General features: G+C 45.4%; 2 protein-coding genes across 2 annotated transcripts; both read right to left on the bottom strand.

Annotated features, from left to right (window-relative positions):
* Positions 1-16: 16 nt before the first annotated feature.
* On the bottom strand, positions 17-3,370 carry LOC121272222 (uncharacterized protein DDB_G0271670-like; the record flags this gene model as incomplete). Its single annotated transcript, XM_041178748.1, has 6 exons — positions 17-150; positions 565-1,067; positions 1,151-1,158; positions 1,489-2,016; positions 2,886-3,103; positions 3,154-3,370. Coding segments are annotated over 6 exons (1,608 nt in total), but the record flags the coding sequence as incomplete, so codon positions are not given.
* A 1,796-nt stretch (positions 3,371-5,166) lies between these two features.
* Positions 5,167-26,209, bottom strand: LOC121272221 (mucin-2-like; the record flags this gene model as incomplete). The annotated part of the gene is given in 15 exon segments (XM_041178747.1): positions 5,167-5,721; positions 7,231-7,633; positions 8,428-8,525; positions 9,400-9,749; positions 10,435-10,638; positions 12,866-13,374; positions 14,134-14,309; positions 15,901-16,097; positions 20,384-20,488; positions 21,699-21,845; positions 22,311-22,634; positions 23,034-23,130; positions 23,440-23,679; positions 24,608-25,272; positions 26,008-26,209. Coding segments are annotated over 15 exon segments (4,272 nt in total), but the record flags the coding sequence as incomplete, so codon positions are not given.
* Positions 26,210-26,315: the final 106 nt, after the last annotated feature.

The following is a 26,315-nucleotide window of genomic DNA, read 5'->3' as shown; positions in this document are numbered from 1 at the left end:
AAGTGGGCTCACTGGTTTTTGTGGTGCTTGTTGAGGTGGTTTCACTGGTTTTTGTGGGACTTGTTGAGGTGGTTGCACTGGTTTCTGTGGTACTTGTTGAAGTTGGTTCACTGGTTTTTGTGGTACTTGTTGAGGTGGGTTCACTGGTTTCTCCCATAACAAATGTTGTTTGGCTAGTTGCTGTGTTGATTGTTGAGGTACTTTCACTGGTTTCTGTTGTACTTATTGAAGTGGGTTCACTGGTTTTGGTGGTGCTTGTTTTGGTGGTTTCACTGGTTTTTGTGGTACTTGTTGAGGTGGTTGCACTGGTTTCTTTGGTACTTGTTGAAGTTGATTCACTGGTTTTTGTGGTACTTGTTGAGGTGGGTTCACTGGTTTCTCTCGTAACAAATGTGGTTTGGCTGGTTGCTGTGTTGATTGTTGAGGTACTTTCACTGGTTTCTGTTGTACTTATTGAAGTGGGTTCACTGGTTTTGGTGGTGCTTGTTGAGGTACTTCCACTGATTTCTGTGGTACTTGCTGAAGTGGGTTCACTGATTTTTATGCTTGTTGAGGTGGGTACACTGGTTTCTGTGGTGCTTGTTGTGGTACTTGCACTGGTTTCTGTGGTACTTGTTGTGGTGGTTGCACTGGTTTCTGTGGTGCTTATTGAAGTGATTTCAGTGGTTTTTGTGGTGGACGTTGAGGTGGTTTCACTGGTTACTGTGGTACTTGTTGAAGTGGGTTCACTGGTTTTTGTGGTGCTTGTTGAGGTGGGTTCAGTGGTTTCAGTGATACTTGTTGAGGTGGGTTCAGTGGTTTCAGTGGTACTTGTTGAGGTGTTTGCACTGGTTTCTGTGGTACTTGTTGTAGTTGGTTCACTGGTTTTTGTGGTACTTGTTGAGGTGGGTTCACTGATTTCTCTCGTAACAAATGTGGTTTGGCTGGTTGCTGTGTTGATTGTTGAGGTACTTTCACTTGTTTCTGTTGTACTTATTGAAGTGGGTTCACTGGTTTTGGTGGTGCTTGCTGAGGTACTTCCGCTGGTTTCTGTGGTACTTGCTGAAGTGGGTTCACTGGTTTTAATGCTAGTTGAGGTGGGTACACTGTTTTCTGTGGTACCAGTTGAGGTGGCTTCACTGGTTTCTATGGTGCTTTATGTGATACTTGCACTGGTTTCTGTGGTATTTGTTGTGGTGGTTGCACTGGTTTCTGTGGTGCTTATTGAAGTGGATTCACTGGTTTTTGTGGTGGATGTTGAGGTGGTTTCACTGGTTACTGTGGTACTTGTTGAAGTGGGTTCACTGGTTTTGGTGGTGCTTGTTGAGGTACTTCCACTGGTTTGTGTGCTACTTGTTGAAGTGGGTTCACTGGTATTTGTGGAGCTTGTTGAGGTGGGTTCAGTGGTTTTGGTGATACTTGTTGAGGTGGGTTCAGTGGTTTCAGTGGTACTTGTTGAGGTGGTTGCACTGGTTTCTGTGGTACTTGTTGAAGTTGTTCACTGGTTTCTGTGGTACTTGTTGTGGTGGTTGCACTGGTTTCTGTGGTGCTTATTGAAGTGGTTTCACTGGTTTTTGTGGTGGATGTTGAGGTGGTTTCACTGGTTACTGTGGTACTTGTTGAAGTGGCTTCACTGGTTTTGGTGGTTCTTGTTGAGGTACTTCCACTGGTTTCTGTGGTACTTGTTGAAGTGGGTTCACTGGTTTTTGTGGTGCTTGTTGAGGTGGGTTCAGTGGTTTCAGTGGTACTTGTTGAGGTGGTTTCACTGGTTTTTGTGGTACTTGTTGAGTTGCTTGCACTGGTTTCTGTGGTAATTGTTGAATTGGGTTCACTGGTTTCTGTGGTGGATGTTGAGGTGGTTGCACTGGTTTCTGTGGTACTTGTTGAAGTGGGTTCACTGGTTTTGGTGGTGCTTGTTGAGATACTTCCACTGGTTTCTGTGGTATTTGTTGAAGTGGGTTCACTGGTTTTTGTGGTGCTTGTTGAGGTGGGTTCAGTGGTTTCAGTGGTACTTGTTGAGGTGGTTTCACTGGTTTTTGTGGTAATTGTTGAAGTGGGTTTACTAGTTTTGGTGGTGCTTTTTGAGGTACTTCCACTGGTTTCTGTGGTACCTGTTGAATTAGGTTCACTGGTTTTTGTGCTTGTTGAGGTGTGTACACTGGTTCTGTGGTACCTGTTGAGGTGGCTTCACTGGTTTCTGTGGTGCTTGTTGTGGTGCTTCCACTGGTTTCTGTGGTACTTGTTGAAGTGGGATCTGTGTTTCTTGTGGTGTTTGTTGAGGTGGGCGCTGTGGTTTCTGTGGTAACTGTTGAAGTGGTTTCACTGGTTATTGTGGTACTTGTTGAGGTGGCTTTGCTGGTTTCTGTGGTACTGAACATGGTGGCTTCACTGGTTTCCATGGTGCTTGTTGAAGTGGGTTCACTGGTTTTTGTGGTGGATGTTCAGGTGGTTTCACTGGTTACTGTGGTACTTGTTGAAGTGGGTTCAGTGGTTTCGGTGATACTTGTTGAGGTGGGTTCAGTGATTTCAGTGGTACTTGTTGAGGTGGTTGCACTGGTTTCTGTGGTACTTGTTGAAGTTGGTTCACTGGTTTTTGTGGTACGTGTTGAAGTGGGTTCACTGGTTTCTCTTGTAACAAATGTGGTTTGGCTGGTTGCTGTGTTGATTGTTGAGGTACTTTCACTGGTTTCTGTTGTACTTATTGAAGTGGGTTCACTGGTTTTGGTGGTGCTTGTTGAGGTAGTTCCACTGGTTTCTGTGGTACTTGTTGAAGTGGGTTCACTTGTTTTTATGCTTGTTGAGGTGGGTACACTGGTTTCTGTGGTACCTGTTGAAGTGGCTTCACTGGTTTCTATGGTGCTTGTTGTGGTACTTGCACTGGTTTCTGTGGTACTTGTTGTGGTTGTTGCACTGGTTTCTGTGGTGCTTATTGAAGTGGTTTCACTGGTTTTTGTGGTGGATGTTGAGGTGGTTTCACTGGTTACTGTGGTACTTGTTGAAGTGGGTTCACTGGTTTTGGTGGTTCTTGTTGAGGTACTTCCACTGGTTTCTGTGGTACTTGTTGAAGTGGGTTCACTGGTTTTTGTGGTGCTTGTTGCAGTGTTTGCACTGGTGTCTGTGGTACCTGTTGAAGTGGTTTCACTGGTTTTTGTGGTGCTTTTGAGGTGGTTGTACTGGTTTCTGTGGTACTTGTTGAAGTGGGATCACTGGTTTTGGTGGTGCTTGTTGAGGTACTTCCACTGGTTTCTGTGGTAATTGTTGAGGTAGGTTCACTGCTTTTTGTGGTGATTGTTGAGGTGGGTTCAGTGGTTTTGGTGGTACTTGTTGAGGTGGGTTCAGTGGTTTCAGTGGTACCTGTTGAGGTGGTTTCACTGGTTTTTGTGGTAGTTGTTGAGGTGGCTTCACTGGTTTCTGTGGTGTTTGTTGAGGTACTTCCACTGGTTTCTGTGGTACTTGTTGAGGTGGGTTCACTGGTTTCTCGCGTAACAAATGTGGTTTGGCTGGTTGCTGTGTTGATTGTTGAGGTACTTTCACTGGTTTCTGTTGTACTTATTGAAGTGGGTTCACTGGCTTTGGTGGTGCTTGTTGAATACTTCCACTGGTTTCTGTGGTTCTTGCGGAAGTGGGTTCACTGGTTTTTATGCTTGTTGAGGTGGGTACACTGGTTTCTGTGGTACCTGTTGAGGTGGCTTCACTGGTTTCTATGGTGCTTGTTGTGGTACTTGCACTGGTTTCTGTGGTACTTGTTGTGGTGGTTGCACTGGTTTCTGTGGTGCTTATTGAAGTGGTTTCACTGGTTTTTGTGGTGGATGTTGAGGTGGTTTCACTGGTTACTGTGGTACTTGTTGAAGTGGGTTCACTGGTTTTGGTGGTGCTTGTTGAGGTACTTCCACTGGTTTCTGTGGTACTTGTTGAAGTGGGTTCACTGGTTTTTGTGGTGCTTGTTGAGGTGGGTTCAGTGGTTTCGGTGATACTTGTTGAGGTGGGTTCAGTGGTTTCAGTGGTACTTGTTGAGGTGGTTTCACTGGTTTTTGTGGTACTTGTTGAGTTGCTTGCACTGGTTTCTGTGGTAATTGTTGAATTGGGTTCACTGGTTTCTGTGGTGGATGTTGAGGTGGTTGCACTGGTTTCTGTGGTACTTGTTGAAGTGGGTTCACTGGTTTTGGTGGTGCTTGTTGAGGTACTTCCACTGGTTTCTGTGGTATTTGTTGAAGTGGGTTCACTGGTTTTTGTGGTGCTTGTTGAGGTGGGTTCAGTGGTTTCAGTGGTACTTGTTGAGGTGGTTTCACTGGTTTTTGTGGTAATTGTTGAAGTGGGTTTACTAGTTTTGGTGGTGCTTTTTGAGGTACTTCCACTGGTTTCTGTGGTACCTGTTGAATTAGGTTCACTGGTTGTTGTGCTTGTTGAGGTGTGTACACTGGTTTCTGTGGTACCTGTTGAGGTGGCTTCACTGGTTTCTGTGGTGCTTGTTGTGGTGCTTCCACTGGTTTCTGTGGTACTTGTTGAAGTGGGATCTGTGTTTCTTGTGGTGTTTGTTGAGGTGGGCGCTGTGGTTTCTGTGGTAACTGTTGAAGTGGTTTCACTGGTTATTGTGGTACTTGTTGAGGTGGCTTTGCTGGTTTCTGTGGTACTGAACATGGTGGCTTCACTGGTTTCCATGGTGCTTGTTGAAGTGTGTTCACTGGTTTTTGTGGTGGATGTTCAGGTGGTTTCACTGGTTACTGTGGTACTTGTTGAAGTGGGTTCAGTGGTTTCGGTGATACTTGTTGAGGTGGGTTCAGTGGTTTCAGTGGTACTTGTTGAGGTGGTTGCACTGGTTTCTGTGGTACTTGTTGAAGTTGGTTCACTGGTTTTTGTGGTACTTGTTGAAGTGGGTTCACTGGTTTCTCTTGTAACAAATGTGGTTTGGCTGGTTGCTGTGTTGATTGTTGAGGTACTTTCACTGGTTTCTGTTGTACTTATTGAAGTGGGTTCACTGGTTTTGGTGGTGCTTGTTGAGGTAGTTCCACTGGTTTCTGTGGTACTTGCTGAAGTGGGTTCACTTGTTTTTATGCTTGTTGAGGTGGGTACACTGGTTTCTGTGGTACCTGTTGAGGTGGCTTCACTGGTTTCTATGGTGCTTGTTGTGGTACTTGCACTGGTTTCTGTGGTACCTGTTGTGGTTGTTGCACTGGTTTCTGTGGTGCTTATTGAAGTGGTTTCACTGGTTTTTGTGGTGGATGTTGAGGTGGTTTCACTGGTTACTGTGGTACTTGTTGAAGTGGGTTCACTGGTTTTGGTGGTTCTTGTTGAGGTACTTCCACTGGTTTCTGTGGTACTTGTTGAAGTGGGTTCACTGGTTTTTGTGGTGCTTGTTGCAGTGGTTGCACTGGTGTCTGTGGTACCTGTTGAAGTGGTTTCACTGGTTTTTGTGGTACTTTTTGAGGTGGTTGTACTGGTTTCTGTGGTACTTGTTGAAGTGGGATCACTGGTTTTGGTGGTGCTTGTTGAGGTACTTCCACTGGTTTCTGTGGTAATTGTTGAGGTAGGTTCACTGCTTTTTGTGATGATTGTTGAGGTGGGTTCAGTGGTTTTGGTGGTACTTGTTGAGGTGGGTTCAGTGGTTTCAGTGGTACCTGTTGAGGTGGTTTCACTGGTTTTTGTGGTAGTTGTTGAGGTGGCTTCACTGGTTTCTGTGGTGTTTGTTGAGGTACTTCCACTGGTTTCTGTGGTACTTGTTGAAGTGGGTTCACTGGTTTTTGTTGTGCTTGTTGAGGTGGGTTCAGTGGTTTCGGTGATACTTGTTGAGGTGGGTTCAGTGGTTTCAGTGGTACTTGTTGAGGTGGTTTCACTGGTTTTTGTGGTACTTGTTGAGGTGTTTGCACTGGTTTCTGTGGTACTTGTTGAAGTGGGTTCACTGATTTTGGTGGTGCCTGTTGACGTACTTCCACTGGTTTCTGTGATAATTGTTGAAATGGGTTCACTTGTTTTTATGGTGCTTGTTGAAGTGGGTGCACTGGTTTTGGTGGTGCTTGTTGAGGTGGTTTCACTGGTTTTTGTCGTACTTGTTGAGGTGGTTGCACTGGTTTCTGTGGTACTTGTTGAAGTTGGTTCACTGGTTTGTGTGGTACTTGTTGTGATGGGTTCACTGGTTTCTCTCGTAACAAATGTGGTTTGGCTGGTTGCTGTGTTGATTGTTGAGGTACTTTCACTGGTTTCTGTTGTACTTATTGAAGTGGGTTCACTGGTTTTGGTGGTGCTTGTTGAGGTACTTCCACTGGTTTCTGTGGTACTTGCTGAAGTGGGTTCACTGGTTTTTATGCTTGTTGAGGTGGGTACACTGGTTTCTGTGATGCTTGTTGAAGTGGGATCACTGGTTTTGGTGGTGCTTGTTGAGGTACTTCTGCTGGTTTCTGTGGTCCTTGTTGAAGTAGGTTCATTGTCTTATGTGGTGCTTGTTGACGTGGGTTCACTGTTTTCTGTGGTACCTGTTGAAGTGGTTTCACTGGTTTTTATGGTACTTGTTGAGGTCGCTTCAATGGTTTCTGTGGTTCTGAATGTGTTGGCTTCAGTGGTTTGCGTGGAGCTTGTTGAGGTACTTCCACTGGATTCTGTGGTACTTGTTGAAGTGGATTCACTGGTTTTTGTGGTACTTGTTGAGGTGGTCTCACTGGTTTCTGCAGGGCTTGTTGGGGTGGGTTCACTGGTTTTGGTGGTGCTTATTGAGGTACTTCTGCTGGTTTCTGTGGTAATTGTTGAAGTGGGTTCACTGGTTTTTGTGGTGCTTGTTGAGGTGGATTCACTGGTTTGGGTGGTACTTGTTGAAGTGGTTTCACTGTTTTCTGTGGTATCTGTTGAGGTGGTTTCACTGGTTTCTATGGTGCTTGTTGTGGTACTTCCACTGGTTTCTGTGGTACTTGTTGTGGTGGTTGCACTGGTTTCTGTGGTGGTTTTTGAAGTGGTTTCATTGGTTTTTGTCGTCGATGTTGAGGTGGTTTCACTGGATACTGTGGTACTTGTTGAAGTGGGTTCACTGGTTTTGGTGATGCTTGTTGAGGTACTTCCACTGGTTTCTGTGGTACTTGTTGAAGTGGGTTCACTGGTTTTTGTGGTGCTTGTTGAGGTGGATTCAGTGGTTTCGGTGATACTTTTTTAGGTGGGTTCAGTGGTTTCAGTGGTACTTGTTGAGGTGGTTTCACTGGTTATTGTGGTACTTGTTGAGGTGGTTGCACTGGTTTCTGTGGTAATTGTTGAATTGGGCGCACTGGTTACTGTGGTGGATGTTGAGGTGGTTGCACTGGTTTCTGTGGTACTTGTTGAAGTGGGTTCACTGGTTTTGGTGGTGCTTGTTGAGGTACTTCCACTGGTTTCTGTGGTACTTGTTGAAGTGGGTTCACTGGTTTTTGTGGTGCTTGTTGAGGTGGATTCAGTGGTTCCAGTGATACTTGTTGAAGTGGGTTCAGTGGTTTCAGTGGTACTTGTTGAGGTGGTTTCACTGGTTTCTGTGGTACTTGTTGAAGTGGGTTCACTGGTTTTGGTGGTGCTTGTTGAGGTACTTATACTGGTTTATGTGGTACTTGTTGAAGTCGGTTCTCTGGTTTTTGTTGTGCTTGTTGAGGTGGGTTCAGTGGTTTCGGTGATACTTGTTGAGGTGGGTTCAGTGGTTTCAGTGGTACTTGTTGAGGTGGTCTCACTGGTTTTTGTGATATTTGTTGAGGTGGTTGCACTGGTTTCTGTGGTACTTGTTGAAGTGGGTTTACTAGTTTTGGTGGTGCTTTTTGAGGTACTTCCACTGGTTTCTGTGGTCCTTGTTGAAGTAGGTTCACTGGTTTTTGTGCTTGTTGAGGTGTGCACACTGGTTCTGTTGTACCTGTTGAGGTGGTTTCACTGGTTTCTGTCGTGCTTGTTGTGGTGCTTCCACTGGTTTCTGTGGTACTTGTTGAAGTGGGATCTGTGTTTCTTGTGGTGTTTGTTGAGGTGGGCTCAGTGCTTTCTGTGGTACCTGTTGAAGTGGTTTCACTGGTTTTTGTGGTACTTGTTGAGGTGGCTTTGCTGGTTTCTGTGTTACTGAACATGGTGGATTCACTGGTTTCCATGGTGCTTGTTGAAGTGGGTTCACTGGTTTTGGTGGTGCTTTTTGAGGTGGTTTCACTGGTTTTTGTGGTACTTGTTGAGGTGGTTGCACTGGTTTCTGTGGTACTTGTTGGAGTTGGTTCACTGGTTTTTGTGGTCCTTTTTGAGGTGGGTTCACTGGTTTCTCTTGTAACAAATGTGGTTTGGCTGGTTGCTGTGTTGATTGTTGAGGTACTTTCACTGGTTTCTGTTGTACTTATTGAAGTGGGTTCACTTGTTTTGGTGGTGCTTGTTGAGGTACTTCCACTGGTTTCTGTGGTACTTGTTGAAGTGGGTTCACTGGTTTTTGTGGTGCTTGTTGAGGTGGGTTCAGTGGTTTCGGTGATACTTGTTGACGTGGGTTCAGTGGTTTCAGTGGTACTTGTTGAGGTGGTTGCACTGGTTTCTGTGGTACTTGTTGAAGTTGGTTCACTGGTTTTTGTGGTACTTGTTGAGGTGGGTTCACTGGTTTCTCTCCTAACAAATGTGGTTTGGCTGGTTGCTGTGTTGATTGTTGAAGTACTTTCACTGGTTTCTGTTGTACTTATTGAAGTGGGTTCACTGGTTTTGGTGGTGCTTGTTGAGGTAGTTCCACTGGTTTCTGTGGTACTTGCTGAAGTGGGTTCACTGGTTTTAATGCTTGTTGAGGTGGGTACACTGGTTTCTGTGGTACCTGTTGAGGTGGCTTCACTGGTTTCTATGGTGCTTGTTGTGTTACTTGCACTGGTTTCTGTGGTACTTGTTGTGGTGGTTGCAATGGTTTCTATGGTGCTTATTGAAGTGGTTTCACTGGTTTTCGTGGTGGATGTTGAGGTGGTTTCACTGGTTACTGTGGTACTTGTTAAAGTGGGTTCACTGGTTTTGGTGGTGCTTGTTGAGGTACTTCCACTGGTTTGTGTGGTACTTGTTGAAGTGGGTTCACTGGTATTTGTGGAGCTTGTTGAGGTGGGTTCAGTGGTTTCGGTGATACTTGTTGAGGTGGGTTCAGTGATTTCAGTGGTACTTGTTAAGGTTTTTGCACTGGTTTCTGTAGGTACTTGTGGAAGTTGGTTCACTGGTTTTTGTGGTACTTGTTGAGGTGGGTTCACTGGTTTCTCGCGTAACAAATGTGGTTTGGCTGGTTGCTGTGTTGATTGTTGAGGTACTTTCACTGGTTTCTGTTGTACTTATTGAAGTGGGTTCACTGGCTTTGGTGGTGCTTGTTGAGGTACTTCCACTGGTTTCTGTGGTACTTGCTGAAGTGGGTTCACTGGTTTTTATGCTTGTTGAGGTGGGTACACTGGTTTCTGTGGTACCTGTTGAGGTGGCTTCACTGGTTTCTATGGTGCTTGTTGTGGTACTTGCACTGGTTTCTGTGGTACTTGTGGTGGTTGCACTGGTTTCTGTGGTGCTTATTGAAGTGGTTTCACTGGTTTTTGTGGTGGATGTTGAGGTGGTTTCACTAGTTACTGTGGTACTTGTTGAAGTGGGTTCACTGGTTTTGGTGGTGCTTGTTGATGTACTTCCACTGGTTTTTGTTGTACTTGTTGAAGTGGGTTCACTGGTTTTTGTGGTGCTTGTTGAGGTGGGTTCAGTGGTTTCGGTGATACTTGTTGAGGTGGGTTCAGTGGTTTCAGTGGTACTTGTTGAGGTGGTTTCACTGGTTTTTGTGGTACTTGTTGAGGTGGTTGCACTGGTTTCTGTGGTAATTGTTGAATTGGGTTCACTGGTTTCTGTGGTGGATTTTGAGGTGGTTGCACTGGTTTCTGTGGTACTTGTTGAAGTGGGTTCACTGGTTTTGGTGGTGCTTGTTGAGGTACTTCCACTGGTTCCTGTGGTATTTGTTGAAGTGGGTTCACTGGTTTTTGTGGTGCTTGTTGAGGTGGGTTCAGTGGTTTCGGTGATACTTGTTGAGTTGGGTTCAGTGGTTTCAGTGGTACTTGTTGAGGTGGTTTCTCTGGTTTTTGTGGTACTTGTTGAGGTGGTTGCACTGGTTTCTGTGGTACTTGTTGAAGTGGGTTTACTAGTTTTGGTGGTGCTTTTTGAGGTACTTCCACTGGTTTCTGTGGTACCTGTTGAATTAGGTTCACTGGTTTTTGTGCTTGTTGAGGTGTGTACACTTGTTTTGTGTGTTACCTGTTGAGGTGGCTTCACTGGTTTCTGTGGTGCTTGTTGTGGTGCTTCCACTGCTTTTTGTGGTACTTGTTGAAGTGGGATCTGTGTTTCTTGTGGTGTTTGTTGAGGTGGGCTCAGTGGATTCTGTGATAACTGTTGAAGTGGTTTCACTGGTTTTTGTGGTACTTGCTGAGGTGGCTTTGCTGGTTTCTGTGGTACTGAACCTGGTGGCTTCACTGGTTTCCATGGTGCTTGTTGAAGTGGGTTCACTGGTTTTTGTGGTGGATGTTGAGGTGGTTTCACTGGTTACTGTGGTACTTGTTGAAGTGGGTTCAGTGGTTTCAGTGATACTTGTTGAGGTGGGTTCAGTGGTTTCAGTGGTACTAGTTGAGGTGGTTGCACTGGTTTCTGTGGTACTTGTTGATGTTGGTTCACTGGTTTTTGTGGTACTTGTTGAGGTGGGTTCACTGGTTTCTCTCGTAACAAATGTGGTTTGGCTGGTTGCTGTGTTGATTGTTGAGGTACTTTCACTGGTTTCTGTTGTACTTATTGAAGTGGGTTCACTGGTTTTGGTGGTGCTTGTTGAGGTACTTCCACTGGTTTCTGTGGTACTTGCTGAAGTGGGTTCACTGGTTTTTATGCTTGTTGAGGTGGGTACACTGGTTTCTGTGGTACCTGTTGAGGTGGCTTCACTGGTTTCTATGGTGCTTGTTGTGGTACTTGCACTTGTTTCTGTGGTACTTGTTGTGGTGGTTGCACTGGTTTCTGTGGTGCTTACTGAATTGGTTTCACTGGTTTTTTGGTGGATGTTGAGGTGGTTTCACTGGTTTCTGTGGTACTTGTTGAAGTGGGTTCACTGGTTTTGGTGGTGCTTGTTGAGGTACTTCCACTGGTTTCTGTGGTACTTGTTGAAGTGGGTTCATTGGTTTTTGTTGTGCTTGTTGAGGTGGGTTCAGTGGTTTCGGTGATACATGTTGAGGTGGGTTCAGTGGTTTCAGTGGTACTTGTTGAGGTGGTCTCACTGGTTTTTGTGGTACTTGTTGAGGTGGTTGCACTGGTTTCTGTGGTAATTGTTGAATTGGGTTCACTGGTTTCTGTGGTGGATGTTGAGGTGGTTGCACTGGTTTCTGTGTTCCCTGTTGAAGTAGGTTCACTGTTTTTTGTGCTTGTTGAGGTGTGCACACTGGGTCTGTGGTACCTGTTGAGGTGGTTTCACTGGTTTCTGTCGTGCTTGTTGTGGTGCTTCCATTGGTTTCTGTGGTACTTGTTGAAGTGGGATCTGTGTTTCTTGTGGTGTTTGTTGAGGTGGGCTCAGTGCTTTCTGTGGTACCTGTTGAAGTGGTTTCACTGGTTATTGTGGTACTTGTTGAGGTGGCTTTGCTGGTTTCTGTGTTACTGAACATGGTGGCTTCACTGGTTTCCATGGTGCTTGTTGAAGTGGGTTCACTGGTTTTGGTGGTGCTTTTTGAGGTGGTTTCACTGGTTGTTGTGGTACTTGTTGAGGTGGTTGCACTGGTTTCTGTGGTACTTGTTGAAGTTGGTTCACTGGTTTTTGTGGTACTTGTTGAGGTGGGTTCACTGTTTTCTCTCGTAACAAATGTGGTTTGGCTGGTTGCTGTGTTGATTGTTGAGGTACTTTCACTGGTTTCTGTTGTACTTATTGAAGTGGGTTCACTTGCTTTGGTGGTGCTTGTTGAGGTACTTCCACTGGTTTCTGTGGTACTTGTTGAAGTGGGTTCACTGGTTTTTGTGGTGCTTGTTGAGGTGGGTTCATTGGTTTCGGTGATACTTGTTGACGTGGGTTCAGTGGTTTCAGTGGTACTTGTTGAGGTGGTTGCACTGGTTTCTGTGGTACTTGTTGAAGTTGGTTCACTGGTTTTTGTGGTACTTGTTGAGGTGGGTTCACTGGTTTCTCTCGTAACAAATGTGGTTTTGCTGGTTGCTGTGTTGATTGTTGAGGTACTTTCACTGGTTTCTGTTGTACTTATTGAAGTGGGTTCACTTGTTTTGGTGGTGCTTGTTGAGGTACTTCCACTGGTTTCTGTGGTACTTGCTGAAGTGGGTTCACTGGTTTTAATGCTTGTTGAGGTGGGTACACTGGTTTCTGTGGTACCTGTTGAGGTGGCTTCACTGGTTTCTATGGTGCTTGTTGTGGTACTTGCACTGGTTTCTGTGGTACTTGTTGTGGTGGTTGCACTGGTTTCTATGGTGCTTATTGAAGTGGTTTCACTGGTTTTCGTGGTGGATTTTGAGGTGGTTTCACTGGTTACTGTGGTACTTGTTGAAGTGGGTTCACTGGTTTTGGTGGTGCTTGCTGAGGTACTTCCACTGGTTTGTGTGGTACTTGTTGAAGTGGGTTCACTGGTATTTGTGGAGCTTGTTGAGGTGGGTTCAGTGGTTTCGGTGATACTTGTTGAGGTGGGTTCACTGGTTTCTCTCCTAACAAATGTGGTTTGGCTGGTTGCTGTGTTGATTGTTGAAGTACTTTCACTGGTTTCTGTTGTACTTATTGAAGTGTGTTCACTGGTTTTGGTGGTGCTTGTTGAGGTACTTCCACTGGTTTCTGTGGTACTTGCTGAAGTGGGTTCACTGGTTTTAATGCTTGATGAGGTGGGTACACTGGTTTCTGTGGTACCTGTTGAGGTGGCTTCACTGGTTTCTATGGTGCTTGTTGTGGTACTTGCACTGGTTTCTGTGGTACTTGTTGTGGTGGTTGCAATGGTTTCTATGGTGCTTATTGAAGTGGTTTCACTGGTTTTCGTGGCGGATGTTGAGGTGGTTTCACTGGTTACTGTGGTACTTGTTAAAGTGGGTTCACTGGTTTTGGTGGTGCTTGTTGAGGTACTTCCACTGGTTTGTGTGGTACTTGTTGAAGTGGGTTCACTGGTATTTGTGGAGCTTGTTGAGGTGGGTTCAGTGGTTTCGGTGATACTTGTTGAGGTGGGTTCAGTGGTTTCAGTGGTACTTGTTGAGGTGGTTGCACTGGTTTCTGTGGTACTTGTGGAAGTTGGTTCACTGGTTTTTGTGGTACTTGTTGAGGTGGGTTCACTGGTTTCTCTCGTAACAAATGTGGTTTGACTGGTTGCTGTTTTGATTGTTGAGGTACTTTCACTGGTTTCTGTTGTACTTATTGAAGTGGGTTCACAGGTTTTGGTGGTGCTTGCTGAGGTATTTCCACTGGTTTGTGTGGTACTTGTTGAAGTGGGTTCACTGGTATTTGTGGAGCTTGTTGAGGTGGGTTCAGTGGTTTCGGTGATACTTGTTGAGGTGGGTTCAGTGGTTTCAGTGGTACTTGTTGAGTTGGTTTCACTCGTTTTTGTGGTACTTGTTGAGGTGGTTTCACTGGTTTTTGTGGTACTTGTTGAGGTGGTTGCACTGGTTTCTGTGGTAATTGTTGAATTGGGTTCACTGGTTTCTGTGGTGGATGTTGAGGTGGTTGCACTGGTTTCTGTGGTACTTGTTGAATGGGTTCACTGGTTTTGGTGGTGCTTGTTGAGGTACTTCCACTGGTTCCTGTGGTATTTGTTGAAGTGGGTTCACTGGTTTTTGTGGTGCTTGTTGAGGTGGGTTCAGTGGTTTCGGTGATACTTGTTGAGGTGGGTTCAGTGGTTTCAGTGGTACTTGTTGAGGTGGTTTCACTGGTTTCTGTGGTACTTGTTGAAGTGGGTTCACTGGTTTTGGTGGTGCTTGTTGAGGTACTTATACTGGTTTATGTGGTACTTGTTGAAGTCGGTTCTCTGGTTTTTGTTGTGCTTGTTGAGGTGGGTTCAGTGGTTTCGGTGATACTTGTTGAGGTGGGTTCAGTGGTTTCAGTGGTACTTGTTGAGGTGGTCTCACTGGTTTTTGTGATATTTGTTGAGGTGGTTGCACTGGTTTCTGTGGTACTTGTTGAAGTGGGTTTACTAGTTTTGGTGGTGCTTTTTGAGGTACTTCCACTGGTTTCTGTGGTCCTTGTTGAAGTAGGTTCACTGGTTTTTGTGCTTGTTGAGGTGTGCACACTGGTTCTGTTGTACCTGTTGAGGTGGTTTCACTGGTTTCTGTCGTGCTTGTTGTGGTGCTTCCACTGGTTTCTGTGGTACTTGTTGAAGTGGGATCTGTGTTTCTTGTGGTGTTTGTTGAGGTGGGCTCAGTGCTTTCTGTGGTACCTGTTGAAGTGGTTTCACTGGTTTTTGTGGTACTTGTTGAGGTGGCTTTGCTGGTTTCTGTGTTACTGAACATGGTGGATTCACTGGTTTCCATGGTGCTTGTTGAAGTGGGTTCACTGGTTTTGGTGGTGCTTTTTGAGGTGGTTTCACTGGTTTTTGTGGTACTTGTTGAGGTGGTTGCACTGGTTTCTGTGGTACTTGTTGGAGTTGGTTCACTGGTTTTTGTGGTCCTTTTTGAGGTGGGTTCACTGGTTTCTCTTGTAACAAATGTGGTTTGGCTGGTTGCTGTGTTGATTGTTGAGGTACTTTCACTGGTTTCTGTTGTACTTATTGAAGTGGGTTCACTTGTTTTGGTGGTGCTTGTTGAGGTACTTCCACTGGTTTCTGTGGTACTTGTTGAAGTGGGTTCACTGGTTTTTGTGGTGCTTGTTGAGGTGGGTTCAGTGGTTTCGGTGATACTTGTTGACGTGGGTTCAGTGGTTTCAGTGGTACTTGTTGAGGTGGTTGCACTGGTTTCTGTGGTACTTGTTGAAGTTGGTTCACTGGTTTTTGTGGTACTTGTTGAGGTGGGTTCACTGGTTTCTCTCCTAACAAATGTGGTTTGGCTGGTTGCTGTGTTGATTGTTGAAGTACTTTCACTGGTTTCTGTTGTACTTATTGAAGTGGGTTCACTGGTTTTGGTGGTGCTTGTTGAGGTACTTCCACTGGTTTCTGTGGTACTTGCTGAAGTGGGTTCACTGGTTTTAATGCTTGTTGAGGTGGGTACACTGGTTTCTGTGGTACCTGTTGAGGTGGCTTCACTGGTTTCTATGGTGCTTGTTGTGGTACTTGCACTGGTTTCTGTGGTACTTGTTGTGGTGGTTGCACTGGTTTCTATGGTGCTTATTGAAGTGGTTTCACTGGTTTTCGTGGTGGATGTTGAGGTGGTTTCACTGGTTACTGTGGTACTTGTTAAAGTGGGTTCACTGGTTTTGGTGGTGCTTGTTGAGGTACTTCCACTGGTTTGTGTGGTACTTGTTGAAGTGGGTTCACTGGTATTTGTGGAGCTTGTTGAGGTGGGTTCAGTGGTTTCGGTGATACTTGTTGAGGTGGGTTCAGTGATTTCAGTGGTACTTGTTAAGGTTTTTGCACTGGTTTCTGTGGTACTTGTGGAAGTTGGTTCACTGGTTTTTGTGGTACTTGTTGAGGTGGGTTCACTGGTTTCTCGCGTAACAAATGTGGTTTGGCTGGTTGCTGTGTTGATTGTTGAGGTACTTTCACTGGTTTCTGTTGTACTTATTGAAGTGGGTTCACTGGCTTTGGTGGTGCTTGTTGAGGTACTTCCACTGGTTTCTGTGGTACTTGCTGAAGTGGGTTCACTGGTTTTTATGCTTGTTGAGGTGGGTACACTGGTTTCTGTGGTACCTGTTGAGGTGGCTTCACTGGTTTCTATGGTGCTTGTTGTGGTACTTGCACTGGTTTCTGTGGTACTTGTGGTGGTTGCACTGGTTTCTGTGGTGCTTATTGAAGTGGTTTCACTGGTTTTTGTGGTGGATGTTGAGGTGGTTTCACTGGTTACTGTGGTACTTGTTGAAGTGGGTTCACTGGTTTTGGTGGTGCTTGTTGAGGTACTTCCACTGGTTTTTGTTGTACTTGTTGAAGTGGGTTCACTGGTTTTTGTGGTGCTTGTTGAGGTGGGTTCAGTGGTTTCGGTGATACTTGTTGAGGTGGGTTCAGTGGTTTCAGTGGTACTTGTTGAGGTGGTTTCACTGGTTTTTGTGGTACTTGTTGAGGTGGTTGCACTGGTTTCTGTGGTAATTGTTGAATTGGGTTCACTGGTTTCTGTGGTGGATTTTGAGGTGGTTGCACTGGTTTCTGTGGTACTTGTTGAAGTGGGTTCACTGGTTTTGGTGGTGCTTGTTGAGGTACTTCCACTGGTTCCTGTGGTATTTGTTGAAGTGGGTTCACTGGTTTTTGTGGTGCTTGTTGAGGTGGGTTCAGTGGTTTCGGTGATACTTGTTGAGTTGGGTTTAGTGGTTTCAGTGGTACTTGTTGAGGTGGTTTCTCTGGTTTTTGTGGTACTTGTTGAGGTGGTTGCACTGGTTTCTGTGGTACTTGTTGAAGTGGGTTTACTAGTTTTGGTGGTGCTTTTTGAGGTACTTCCACTGGTTTCTGTGGTACCTGTTGAATTAGGTTCACTGGTTTTTGTGCTTGTTGAGGTGTGTACACTTGTTTTGTGTGTTACCTGTTGAGGTGGCTTCACTGGTTTCTGTGGTGCTTGTTGTGGTGCTTCCACTGCTTTTTGTGGTACTTGTTGAAGTGGGATCTGTGTTTCTTGTGGTGTTTGTTGAGGTGGGCTCAGTGGATTCTGTGATAACTGTTGAAGTGGTTTCACTGGTTTTTGTGGTACTTGCTGAGGTGGCTTTGCTGGTTTCTGTGGTACTGAACCTGGTGGCTTCACTGGTTTCCATGGTGCTTGTTGAAGTGGGTTCACTGGTTTTTGTGGTGGATGTTGAGGTGGTTTCACTGGTTACTGTGGTACTTGTTGAAGTGGGTTCAGTGGTTTCAGTGATACTTGTTGAGGTGGGTTCAGTGGTTTCAGTGGTACTAGTTGAGGTGGTTGCACTGGTTTCTGTGGTACTTGTTGATGTTGGTTCACTGGTTTTTGTGGTACTTGTTGAGGTGGGTTCACTGGTTTCTCTCGTAACAAATGTGGTTTGGCTGGTTGCTGTGTTGATTGTTGAGGTACTTTCACTGGTTTCTGTTGTACTTATTGAAGTGGGTTCACTGGTTTTGGTGGTGCTTGTTGAGGTACTTCCACTGGTTTCTGTGGTACTTGCTGAAGTGGGTTCACTGGTTTTTATGCTTGTTGAGGTGGGTACACTGGTTTCTGTGGTACCTGTTGAGGTGGCTTCACTGGTTTCTATGGTGCTTGTTGTGGTACTTGCACTTGTTTCTGTGGTACTTGTTGTGGTGGTTGCACTGGTTTCTGTGGTGCTTTTTGAATTGGTTTCACTGGTTTTTGTGGTGGATGTTGAGGTGGTTTCACTGGTTTCTGTGGTACTTGTTGAAGTGGGTTCACTGGTTTTGGTGGTGCTTGTTGAGGTACTTCCACTGGTTTCTGTGGTACTTGTTGAAGTGGGTTCATTGGTTTTTGTTGTGCTTGTTGAGGTGGGTTCAGTGGTTTCGGTGATACATGTTGAGGTGGGTTCAGTGGTTTCAGTGGTACTTGTTGAGGTGGTCTCACTGGTTTTTGTGGTACTTGTTGAGGTGGTTGCACTGGTTTCTGTGGTAATTGTTGAATTGGGTTCACTGGTTTCTGTGGTGGATGTTGAGGTGGTTGCACTGGTTTCTGTGTTCCCTGTTGAAGTAGGTTCACTGTTTTTTGTGCTTGTTGAGGTGTGCACACTGGGTCTGTGGTACCTGTTGAGGTGGTTTCACTGGTTTCTGTCGTGCTTGTTGTGGTGCTTCCATTGGTTTCTGTGGTACTTGTTGAAGTGGGATCTGTGTTTCTTGTGGTGTTTGTTGAGGTGGGCTCAGTGCTTTCTGTGGTACCTGTTGAAGTGGTTTCACTGGTTATTGTGGTACTTGTTGAGGTGGCTTTGCTGGTTTCTGTGTTACTGAACATGGTGGCTTCACTGGTTTCCATGGTGCTTGTTGAAGTGGGTTCACTGGTTTTGGTGGTGCTTTTTGAGGTGGTTTCACTGGTTGTTGTGGTACTTGTTGAGGTGGTTGCACTGGTTTCTGTGGTACTTGTTGAAGTTGGTTCACTGGTTTTTGTGGTACTTGTTGAGGTGGGTTCACTGTTTTCTCTCGTAACAAATGTGGCTTGGCTGGTTGCTGTGTTGATTGTTGAGGTACTTTCACTGGTTTCTGTTGTACTTATTGAAGTGGGTTCACTTGCTTTGGTGGTGCTTGTTGAGGTACTTCCACTTGTTTCTGTGGTACTTGCTGAAGTGGGTTCACTGGTTTTAATGCTTGTTGAGGTGGGTACACTGGTTTCTGTGGTACCTGTTGAGGTGGCTTCACTGGTTTCTATGGTGCTTGTTGTGGTACTTGCACTGGTTTCTGTGGTACTTGTTGTGGTGGTTGCACTGGTTTCTATGGTGCTTATTGAAGTGGTTTCACTGGTTTTCGTGGTGGATTTTGAGGTGGTTTCACTGGTTACTGTGGTACTTGTTGAAGTGGGTTCACTGGTTTTGGTGGTGCTTGCTGAGGTACTTCCACTGGTTTGTGTGGTACTTGTTGAAGTGGGTTCACTGGTATTTGTGGAGCTTGTTGAGGTGGGTTCAGTGGTTTCGGTGATACTTGTTGAGGTGGGTTCAGTGGTTTCAGTGGTACTTGTTGAGGTGGTTGCACTGGTTTCTGTGGTACTTGTGGAAGTTGGTTCACTGGTTTTTGTGGTACTTGTTGAGGTGGGTTCACTGGTTTCTCTCGTAACAAATGTGGTTTGACTGGTTGCTGTTTTGATTGTTGAGGTACTTTCACTGGTTTCTGTTGTACTTATTGAATGGGTTCACAGGTTTTGGTGGTGCTTGCTGAGGTATTTCCACTGGTTTGTGTGGTACTTGTTGAAGTGGGTTCACTGGTATTTGTGGAGCTTGTTGAGGTGGGTTCAGTGGTTTCGGTGATACTTGTTGAGGTGGGTTCAGTGGTTTCAGTGGTACTTGTTGAGTTGGTTTCACTCATTTTTGTGGTACTTGTTGAGGTGGTTTCACTGGTTTTTGTGGTACTTGTTGAGGTGGTTGCACTGGTTTCTGTGGTAATTGTTGAATTGGGTTCACTGGTTTCTGTGGTGGATGTTGAGGTGGTTGCACTGGTTTCTGTGGTACTTGTTGAATGGGTTCACTGGTTTTGGTGGTGCTTGTTGAGGTACTTCCACTGGTTCCTGTGGTATTTGTTGAAGTGGGTTCACTGGTTTTTGTGGTGCTTGTTGAGGTGGGTTCAGTGGTTTCGGTGATACTTGTTGAGGTGGGTTCAGTGGTTTCAGTGGTACTTGTTGAGGTGGTTTCACTGGTTTCTGTGGTACTTGTTGAAGTGGGTTCACTGGTTTTGGTGGTGCTTGTTGAGGTACTTATACTGGTTTATGTGGTACTTGTTGAAGTCGGTTCTCTGGTTTTTGTGGTGCTTGTTGAGGTGGGTTCAGTGGTTTCGGTGATACTTGTTGAGGTGGGTTCAGTGGTTTCAGTGGTACTTGTTGAGGTGGTTTCTCTGGTTTTTGTGGTACTTGTTGAGGTGGTTGCACTGGTTTCTGTGGTACTTGTTGAAGTGGGTTTACTAGTTTTGGTGGTGCTTTTTGAGGTACTTCCACTGGTTTCTGTGGTACCTGTTGAATTAGGTTCACTGGTTTTTGTGCTTGTTGAGGTGTGTACACTGGTTTTGTGTGTTACCTGTTGAGGTGGCTTCACTGGTTTCTGTGGTGCTTGTTGTGGTGCTTCCACTGGTTTCTGTGGTACTTGTGGAAGTGGTATCTGTGTTTCTTGTGGTGTTTGTTGAGGTGGGCTCAGTGGATTCTGTGATAACTGTGGAAGTGGTTTCACTGGTTTTTGTGGTACTTGTTGAGGTGGCTTTGCTGGTTTCTGTGGTACTGAACCTGGTGGCTTCACTGGTTTCCATGGTGCTTGTTGAAGTGGGTTCACTGGTTTTTGTGGTGGATGTTGAGGTGGTTTCACTGGTTACTGTGGTACTTGTTGAAGTGTGTTCAGTGGTTTCAGTGATACTTGTTGAGGTGGGTTCAGTGGTTTCAGTGGTACTTGTTGAGGTGGTTGCACTGGTTTCTGTGGTACTTGTTGATGTTGGTTCACTGGTTTTTGTGGTACTTGTTGAGGTGGGTTCACTGGTTTCTCTCGTAACAAATGTGGTTTGGCTGGTTGCTGTGTTGATTGTTGAGGTACTTTCACTGGTTTCTGTTGTACTTATTGAAGTGGGTTCACTGGTTTTGGTGGTGCTTGTTGAGGTACTTCCACTGGTTTCCGTGGTACTTGCTGAAGTGGGTTCACTTGTTTTTATGCTTGTTGAGGTGGGTACACTGGTTTCTGTGGTACCTGTTGAGGTGGCTTCACTGGTTTCTATGGTGCTTGTTGTGGTACTTGCACTGGTTTCTGTTGTACTTGTTGTGGTGGTTGCACTGGTTTCTGTGGTGCTTATTGAAGTGGTTTCACTGGTTTTTGTGGTGGATGTTGAGGTGGTTTCACTGGTTACTGTGGTAATTGTTGAAGTGGGTTCACTGGTTTTGGTGGTTCTTGTTGAGGTACTTCCACTGGTTTCTGTGGTACTTGTTGAAGTGGGTTCACTGGTTTTGGTGGTGCTTGTTGAGGTACTTCCACTGGTTTCGGTGATACTTGTTGAGGTGCGTTCACTGGTTTTTGTGGTGCTTGTTGAGGTGGATTCAGTGGTTTCGGTGATACTTGTTTAGGTGGGTTCAGTGGTTTCAGTGGTACTTGTTGAGGTGGTTTCACTGGTTTTTGTGGTACTTGTTGAGGTGGTTGCACTGGTTTCTCTGGTAGTTGTTGAAGTGGGTTTCCTAGTTTTCGTGGTGCTTTTTGAGGTACTTCCACTGGTTTTTGTGGTCCTTGTTAAAGTAGGTTCACTGGTTTTTGTGCTTGTTGAGGTGTGTACACTGGTTCTGTGGTACCTGTTGAGGTGTTTTCACTGGTTTCTGTTGTGCTTGTTGTGGTGCTTCCACTGGTTTCTGTGGTACTTGTTGAAGTGAGATCTGTGTTTCTTGTGGTGTTTGTTGAGGTGGGCTCAGTGCTTTCTGTGGTACCTGTTGAAGTGGTTTCACTGGTTTTTGTGGTACTTGTTGAGGTGGCTTTGCTGGTTTCTGTGTTACTGAACATGGTGGCTTCACTGGTTTCCATGGTGCTTGTTGAAGTGGGTTCACTGGTTTTTGTGGTGCTTGTTGAGGGTGGTTCACTAGATTCTGTGGTACTTGTTGACGTGGTTAAACCAGTTTCCGTGGTGCTTAGTGATGTGGGTTCACTGGTTTCTGTGATGCTTTTTGAAGTGGGATCATTGGTTTTGGTGGTGCTTGTTGAGGTACTTCTGCTGGTTTCTGTGGTCCTTGTTGAAGTAGGTTCAGTGTCTTTTGTGGTGCTTGTTGACGTGGGTTCACTGTTTTCTGTGGTACCTGTTGAAGTGGTTTCACTGGTTTTTATGGTACTTGTTGAGTTGTCTTCACTGGTTTCTGTGGTTCTGAACGTGGTGGCTTCAGTGGTTTGCGTGGAGCTTGTTGAGGTACTCCACTGGATTCTGTGGTACTTGTTGAAGTGGGTTCACTGGTTTTTGTGGTACTTGTTGAGGTGGTCTCACTGGTTTCTGTGGGGCTTGTTGGGGTGGGTTCACTGGTTTTGGTGGTGCTTATTGAGGTACTTCTGCTGGTTTCTGTGGTAATTGTTGAAGTGGGTTCACTGGTTTTTGTGGTGCTTGTTGAGGTGGATTCACTGGTTTTGGTGGTACTTGTTGAAGTGGTTTCACGGGTTTCTGTGGTACCTGTTGAGGTGGTTTCACTGGTTTTTGCGGTGGTTGCACTGGTGTCTGTGGTACTTGTTGAAGTGGCTTCACTGATTTTGGTGGAACTTGTTGAGGTGGCTTCACTGGTTTCTGTGGTGCTTATTGTGGTACTTCCACTGGTTTTTAGGGTAATTGTTGAAGTGTGTTCAGTGTTTTTTGTGGCGCTTGTTGAGGGTCTTTCACTGGTGTCTGTGGTACTGGATGAAGTGGGATAACTAGTTTTCATGGTACTTGTTGAGGTGGCTTCGCTGGTTTCTGTGGTACTGAACGTGGTGGCTTCACTGGTTTGCGTGGTGCTTGTTGAGGGACTTTCACTGGTTTCTGTGGTGCTTGTGGTGGTTGCACTGGTTTTAATGGTACTTGTTGAGGTGGTTAGATGGGTTTCTGTGGTGCTTGTTGATGTGGGTTCACTGGTTTCTGTGGTGCTTGTTGAAGTGGGATCACTAATTTCGGTAGTGCTTGTTGAGGTACTTCTGCTGGTTTCTGTAGTCCTTGTTGAAGTGGGTTCACTGGTTTTTGTGGTGCTTGTTGCAGTGGTTGCACTGGTGTCTGTGGTACCTGTTGAAGTGGTTTCACTGGTTTTTGTGGTGCTTGTTGAGGTGGTTGTACTGGTTTCTGTGGTACTTGTTGAAGTGGGATCACTGGTTTTGGTGGTGCTTGTTGAGGTACTTCCACTGGTTTCTGTGGTAATTGTTGAGGTAGGTTCACTGCTTTTTGTGGTGGTTGTTGAGGTGGGTTCAGTGGTTTTGGTGGTACTTGTTGAGGTGGGTTCAGTGGTTTCAGTGGTACCTGTTGAGGTGGTTTCACTGGTTTTTGTGGTAGTTGTTGAGGTGGCTTCACTGGTTTCTGTGGTGTTTGTTGTGGTACTTCCATTGGTTTCTGTGGTACTTGTTGAAGTGCGTTCAGTGTTTTTTGTGGTGCTTTTTGAGGTGGGTTCACTGTTTTATGTGGTACCTGTTGAAGTGGCTTCACTTGCTTCTGTGGTTCTGAACGTGGTGACTTCACTGGTTTGCATGTAGCTTGTTGAGGTACTTCCACTGGTTTCTGTGGTACCTGTTGAAGTGATTCAACTGGTTTTTGTGCTTGTTGAGGTGGGTACACTGGTTTCAATGGTACTTGTTGAAGTGGGTTCAGTGTTTCTTGTGGTTCTCATAGAGGTGGGCTCAGTGGTTTCTGTGGTACCTGTTGAGGTGGTTTTACTGGTTTTGGTGGTGCTTGTTCTGGTAATTCCACTGGTTTCTGTGGTACTTGTTGAAGTGGGCTCACTGGTTTTTGTGGTGCTTGTTTTGGTGGTTTCACTGGTTTTTGTGGTACTTGTTGAGGTGGTTGCACTGGTTTCTTTGGTACTTGTTGAAGTTGATTCACTGGTTTTTGTGGTACTTGTTGAGGTGGGTTCACTGGTTTCTCTCGTAACAAATGTGGTTTGGCTGGTTGCTGTGTTGATTGTTGAGGTACTTTCACTGGTTTCTGTTGTACTTATTGAAGTGGGTTCACTGGTTTTGGTGGTGCTTGTTGAGGTACTTCCACTGATTTCTGTGGTACTTGCTGAAGTGGGTTCACTGATTTTTATGCTTGTTGAGGTGGGTACACTGGTTTCTGTGGTAGCTGTTGAGGTGGCTTCACTGGTTTCTATGGTGCTTGTTGTGGTACTTGCACTGGTTTCTGTGGTACTTGTTGTGGTGGTTGCACTGGTTTCTGTGGTGCTTATTGAAGTGATTTCAGTGGTTTTTGTGGTGGATGTTGAGGTGGTTTCACTGGTTACTGTGGTACTTGTTGAAGTGGGTTCACTGGTTTTTGTGGTGCTTGTTGAGGTGGGTTCAGTGGTTTCAGTGATACTTGTTGAGGTGGGTTCAGTGGTTTCAGTGGTACTTGTTGAGGTGTTTGCACTGGTTTCTGTGGTACTTGTTGTAGTTGGTTCACTGGTTTTTGTGGTACTTGTTGAGGTGGGTTCACTGATTTCTCTCGTAACAAATGTGGTTTGGCTGGTTGCTGTGTTGATTGTTGAGGTACTTTCACTGGTTTCTGTTGTACTTATTGAAGTGGGTTCACTGGTTTTGGTGGTGCTTGCTGAGGTACTTCCACTGGTTTCTGTGGTACTTGCTGAAGTGGGTTCACTGGTTTTAATGCTTGTTGAGGTGGGTACACTGTTTTCTGTGGTACCTGTTGAGGTGGCTTCACTGGTTTCTATGGTGCTTTATGTGGTACTTGCACTGGTTTCTGTGGTATTTGTTGTGGTTGTTGCACTGGTTTCTGTGGTGCTTATTGAAGTGGTTTCACTGGTTTTTGTGGTGGATGTTGAGGTGGTTTCACTGGTTACTGTGGTACTTGTTGAAGTGGGTTCACTGGTTTTGGTGGTGCTTGTTGAGGTACTTCCACTGGTTTGTGTGCTACTTGTTGAAGTGGGTTCACTGGTATTTGTGGAGCTTGTTGAGGTGGGTTCAGTGGTTTTGGTGATACTTGTTGAGGTGGGTTCAGTGGTTTCAGAGGTACTTGTTGAGGTGGTTGCACTGGTTTCTGTGGTACTTGTTGAAGTTGTTCACTGGTTTTTGTGGTACTTTTTGAGGTGGGTTCACTGGTTTCTCGCGTAACAAATGTGGTTTGGCTGGTTGCTGTGTTGATTGTTGAGGTACTTTCACTGGTTTCTGTTGTACTTATTGAAGTGGGTTCACTGGCTTTGGTGGTGCTTGTTGAATACTTCCACTGGTTTCTGTGGTTCTTGCGGAAGTGGGTTCACTGGTTTTTATGCTTGTTGAGGTGGGTACACTGGTTTCTGTGGTACCTGTTGAGGTGGCTTCACTGGTTTCTATGGTGCTTGTTGTGGTACTTGCACTGGTTTCTGTGGTACTTGTTGTGGTGGTTGCACTGGTTTCTGTGGTGCTTATTGAAGTGGTTTCACTGGTTTTTGTGGTGGATGTTGAGGTGGTTTCACTGGTTACTGTGGTACTTGTTGAAGTGGGTTCACTGGTTTTGGTGGTGCTTGTTGAGGTACTTCCACTGGTTTCTGTGGTACTTGTTGAAGTGGGTTCACTGGTTTTTGTGGTGCTTGTTGAGGTGGGTTCAGTGGTTTCGGTGATACTTGTTGAGGTGGGTTCAGTGGTTTCAGTGGTACTTGTTGAGGTGGTTTCACTGGTTTTTGTGGTACTTGTTGCGTTGCTTGCACTGGTTTCTGTGGTAATTGTTGAATTGGGTTCACTGGTTTCTGTGGTGGATGTTGAGGTGGTTGCACTGGTTTCTGTGGTACTTGTTGAAGTGGGTTCACTGGTTTTGGTGGTGCTTGTTGAGGTACTTCCACTGGTTTCTGTGGTATTTGTTGAAGTGGGTTCACTGGTTTTTGTGGTGCTTGTTGAGGTGGGTTCAGTGGTTTCAGTGGTACTTGTTGAGGTGGTTTCACTGGTTTTTGTGGTAATTGTTGAAGTGGGTTTACTAGTTTTGGTGGTGCTTTTTGAGGTACTTCCACTGGTTTCTGTGGTACCTGTTGAATTAGGTTCACTGGTTTTTGTGCTTGTTGAGGTGTGTACACTGGTTTCTGTGGTACCTGTTGAGGTGGCTTCACTGGTTTCTGTGGTGCTTGTTGTGGTGCTTCCACTGGTTTCTGTGGTACTTGCTGAAGTGGGTTCACTGGTTTTTATTCTTGTTGAGGTGGGTACACTGGTTTCTGTGGTACCTGTTGAGGTGGCATCACTGGTTTTTATGGTGCTTGTTGTGGTACTTCCACTGGTTTCTGTGGTACTTGTTGTGGTGGTTGCACTGGTTTCTGTGGTGCTTATTGAAGTGGTTTCACTGGTTTTTGTGGTGGATGTTGAGGTGGTTTCACTGGTTACTGTGGTACTTGTTGAAGTGGGTTCACTGGTTTTGGTGGTGCTTGTTGAGATACTTCCACTGGTTTCTGTGGTAACTGTTGAAGTAGGTTCACTGGTTTTTGTGCTTGTTGAGGTGTGTACACTGGTTTCTGTGTTACCTGTTGAGGTGGCTTCACTGGTTTCTGTGGTGCTTGTTGTGGTGCTTCCACTGGTTTCTGTGGTACTTGTGGAAGTGGTATCTGTGTTTCTTGTGGTGTTTGTTGAGGTGGGCTCAGTGGATTCTGTGATAACTGTTGAAGTGGTTTCACTGGTTTTTGTGGTACTTGTTGAGGTGGCTTTGCTGGTTTCTGTGGTACTGAACCTGGTGGCTTCACTGGTTTCCATGGTGCTTGTTGAAGTGGGTTCACTGGTTTTTGTGGTGGATGTTGAGGTGGTTTCACTGGTTACTGTGGTACTTGTTGAAGTGGGTTCAGTGGTTTCAGTGATACTTGTTGAGGTGGGTTCAGTGGTTTCAGTGGTACTTGTTGAGGTGGTTGCACTGGTTTCTGTGGTACTTGTTGATGTTGGTTCACTGGTTTTTGTGGTACTTGTTGAGGTGGGTTCACTGGTTTCTCTCGTAACAAATGTGGTTTGGCTGGCTGCTGTGTTGATTGTTGAGGTACTTTCACTGGTTTCTGTTGTACTTATTGAAGTGGGTTCACTGGTTTTGGTGGTG

This window comes from Carcharodon carcharias, chromosome 33, assembly GCF_017639515.1.
Source record: "Carcharodon carcharias isolate sCarCar2 chromosome 33, sCarCar2.pri, whole genome shotgun sequence".
Taxonomy (NCBI): Eukaryota; Metazoa; Chordata; class Chondrichthyes; order Lamniformes; family Lamnidae; genus Carcharodon; species Carcharodon carcharias.
Note: the sequence above shows the minus strand (reverse complement) of the source record. Positions and strands in the feature narration are given on the sequence as shown.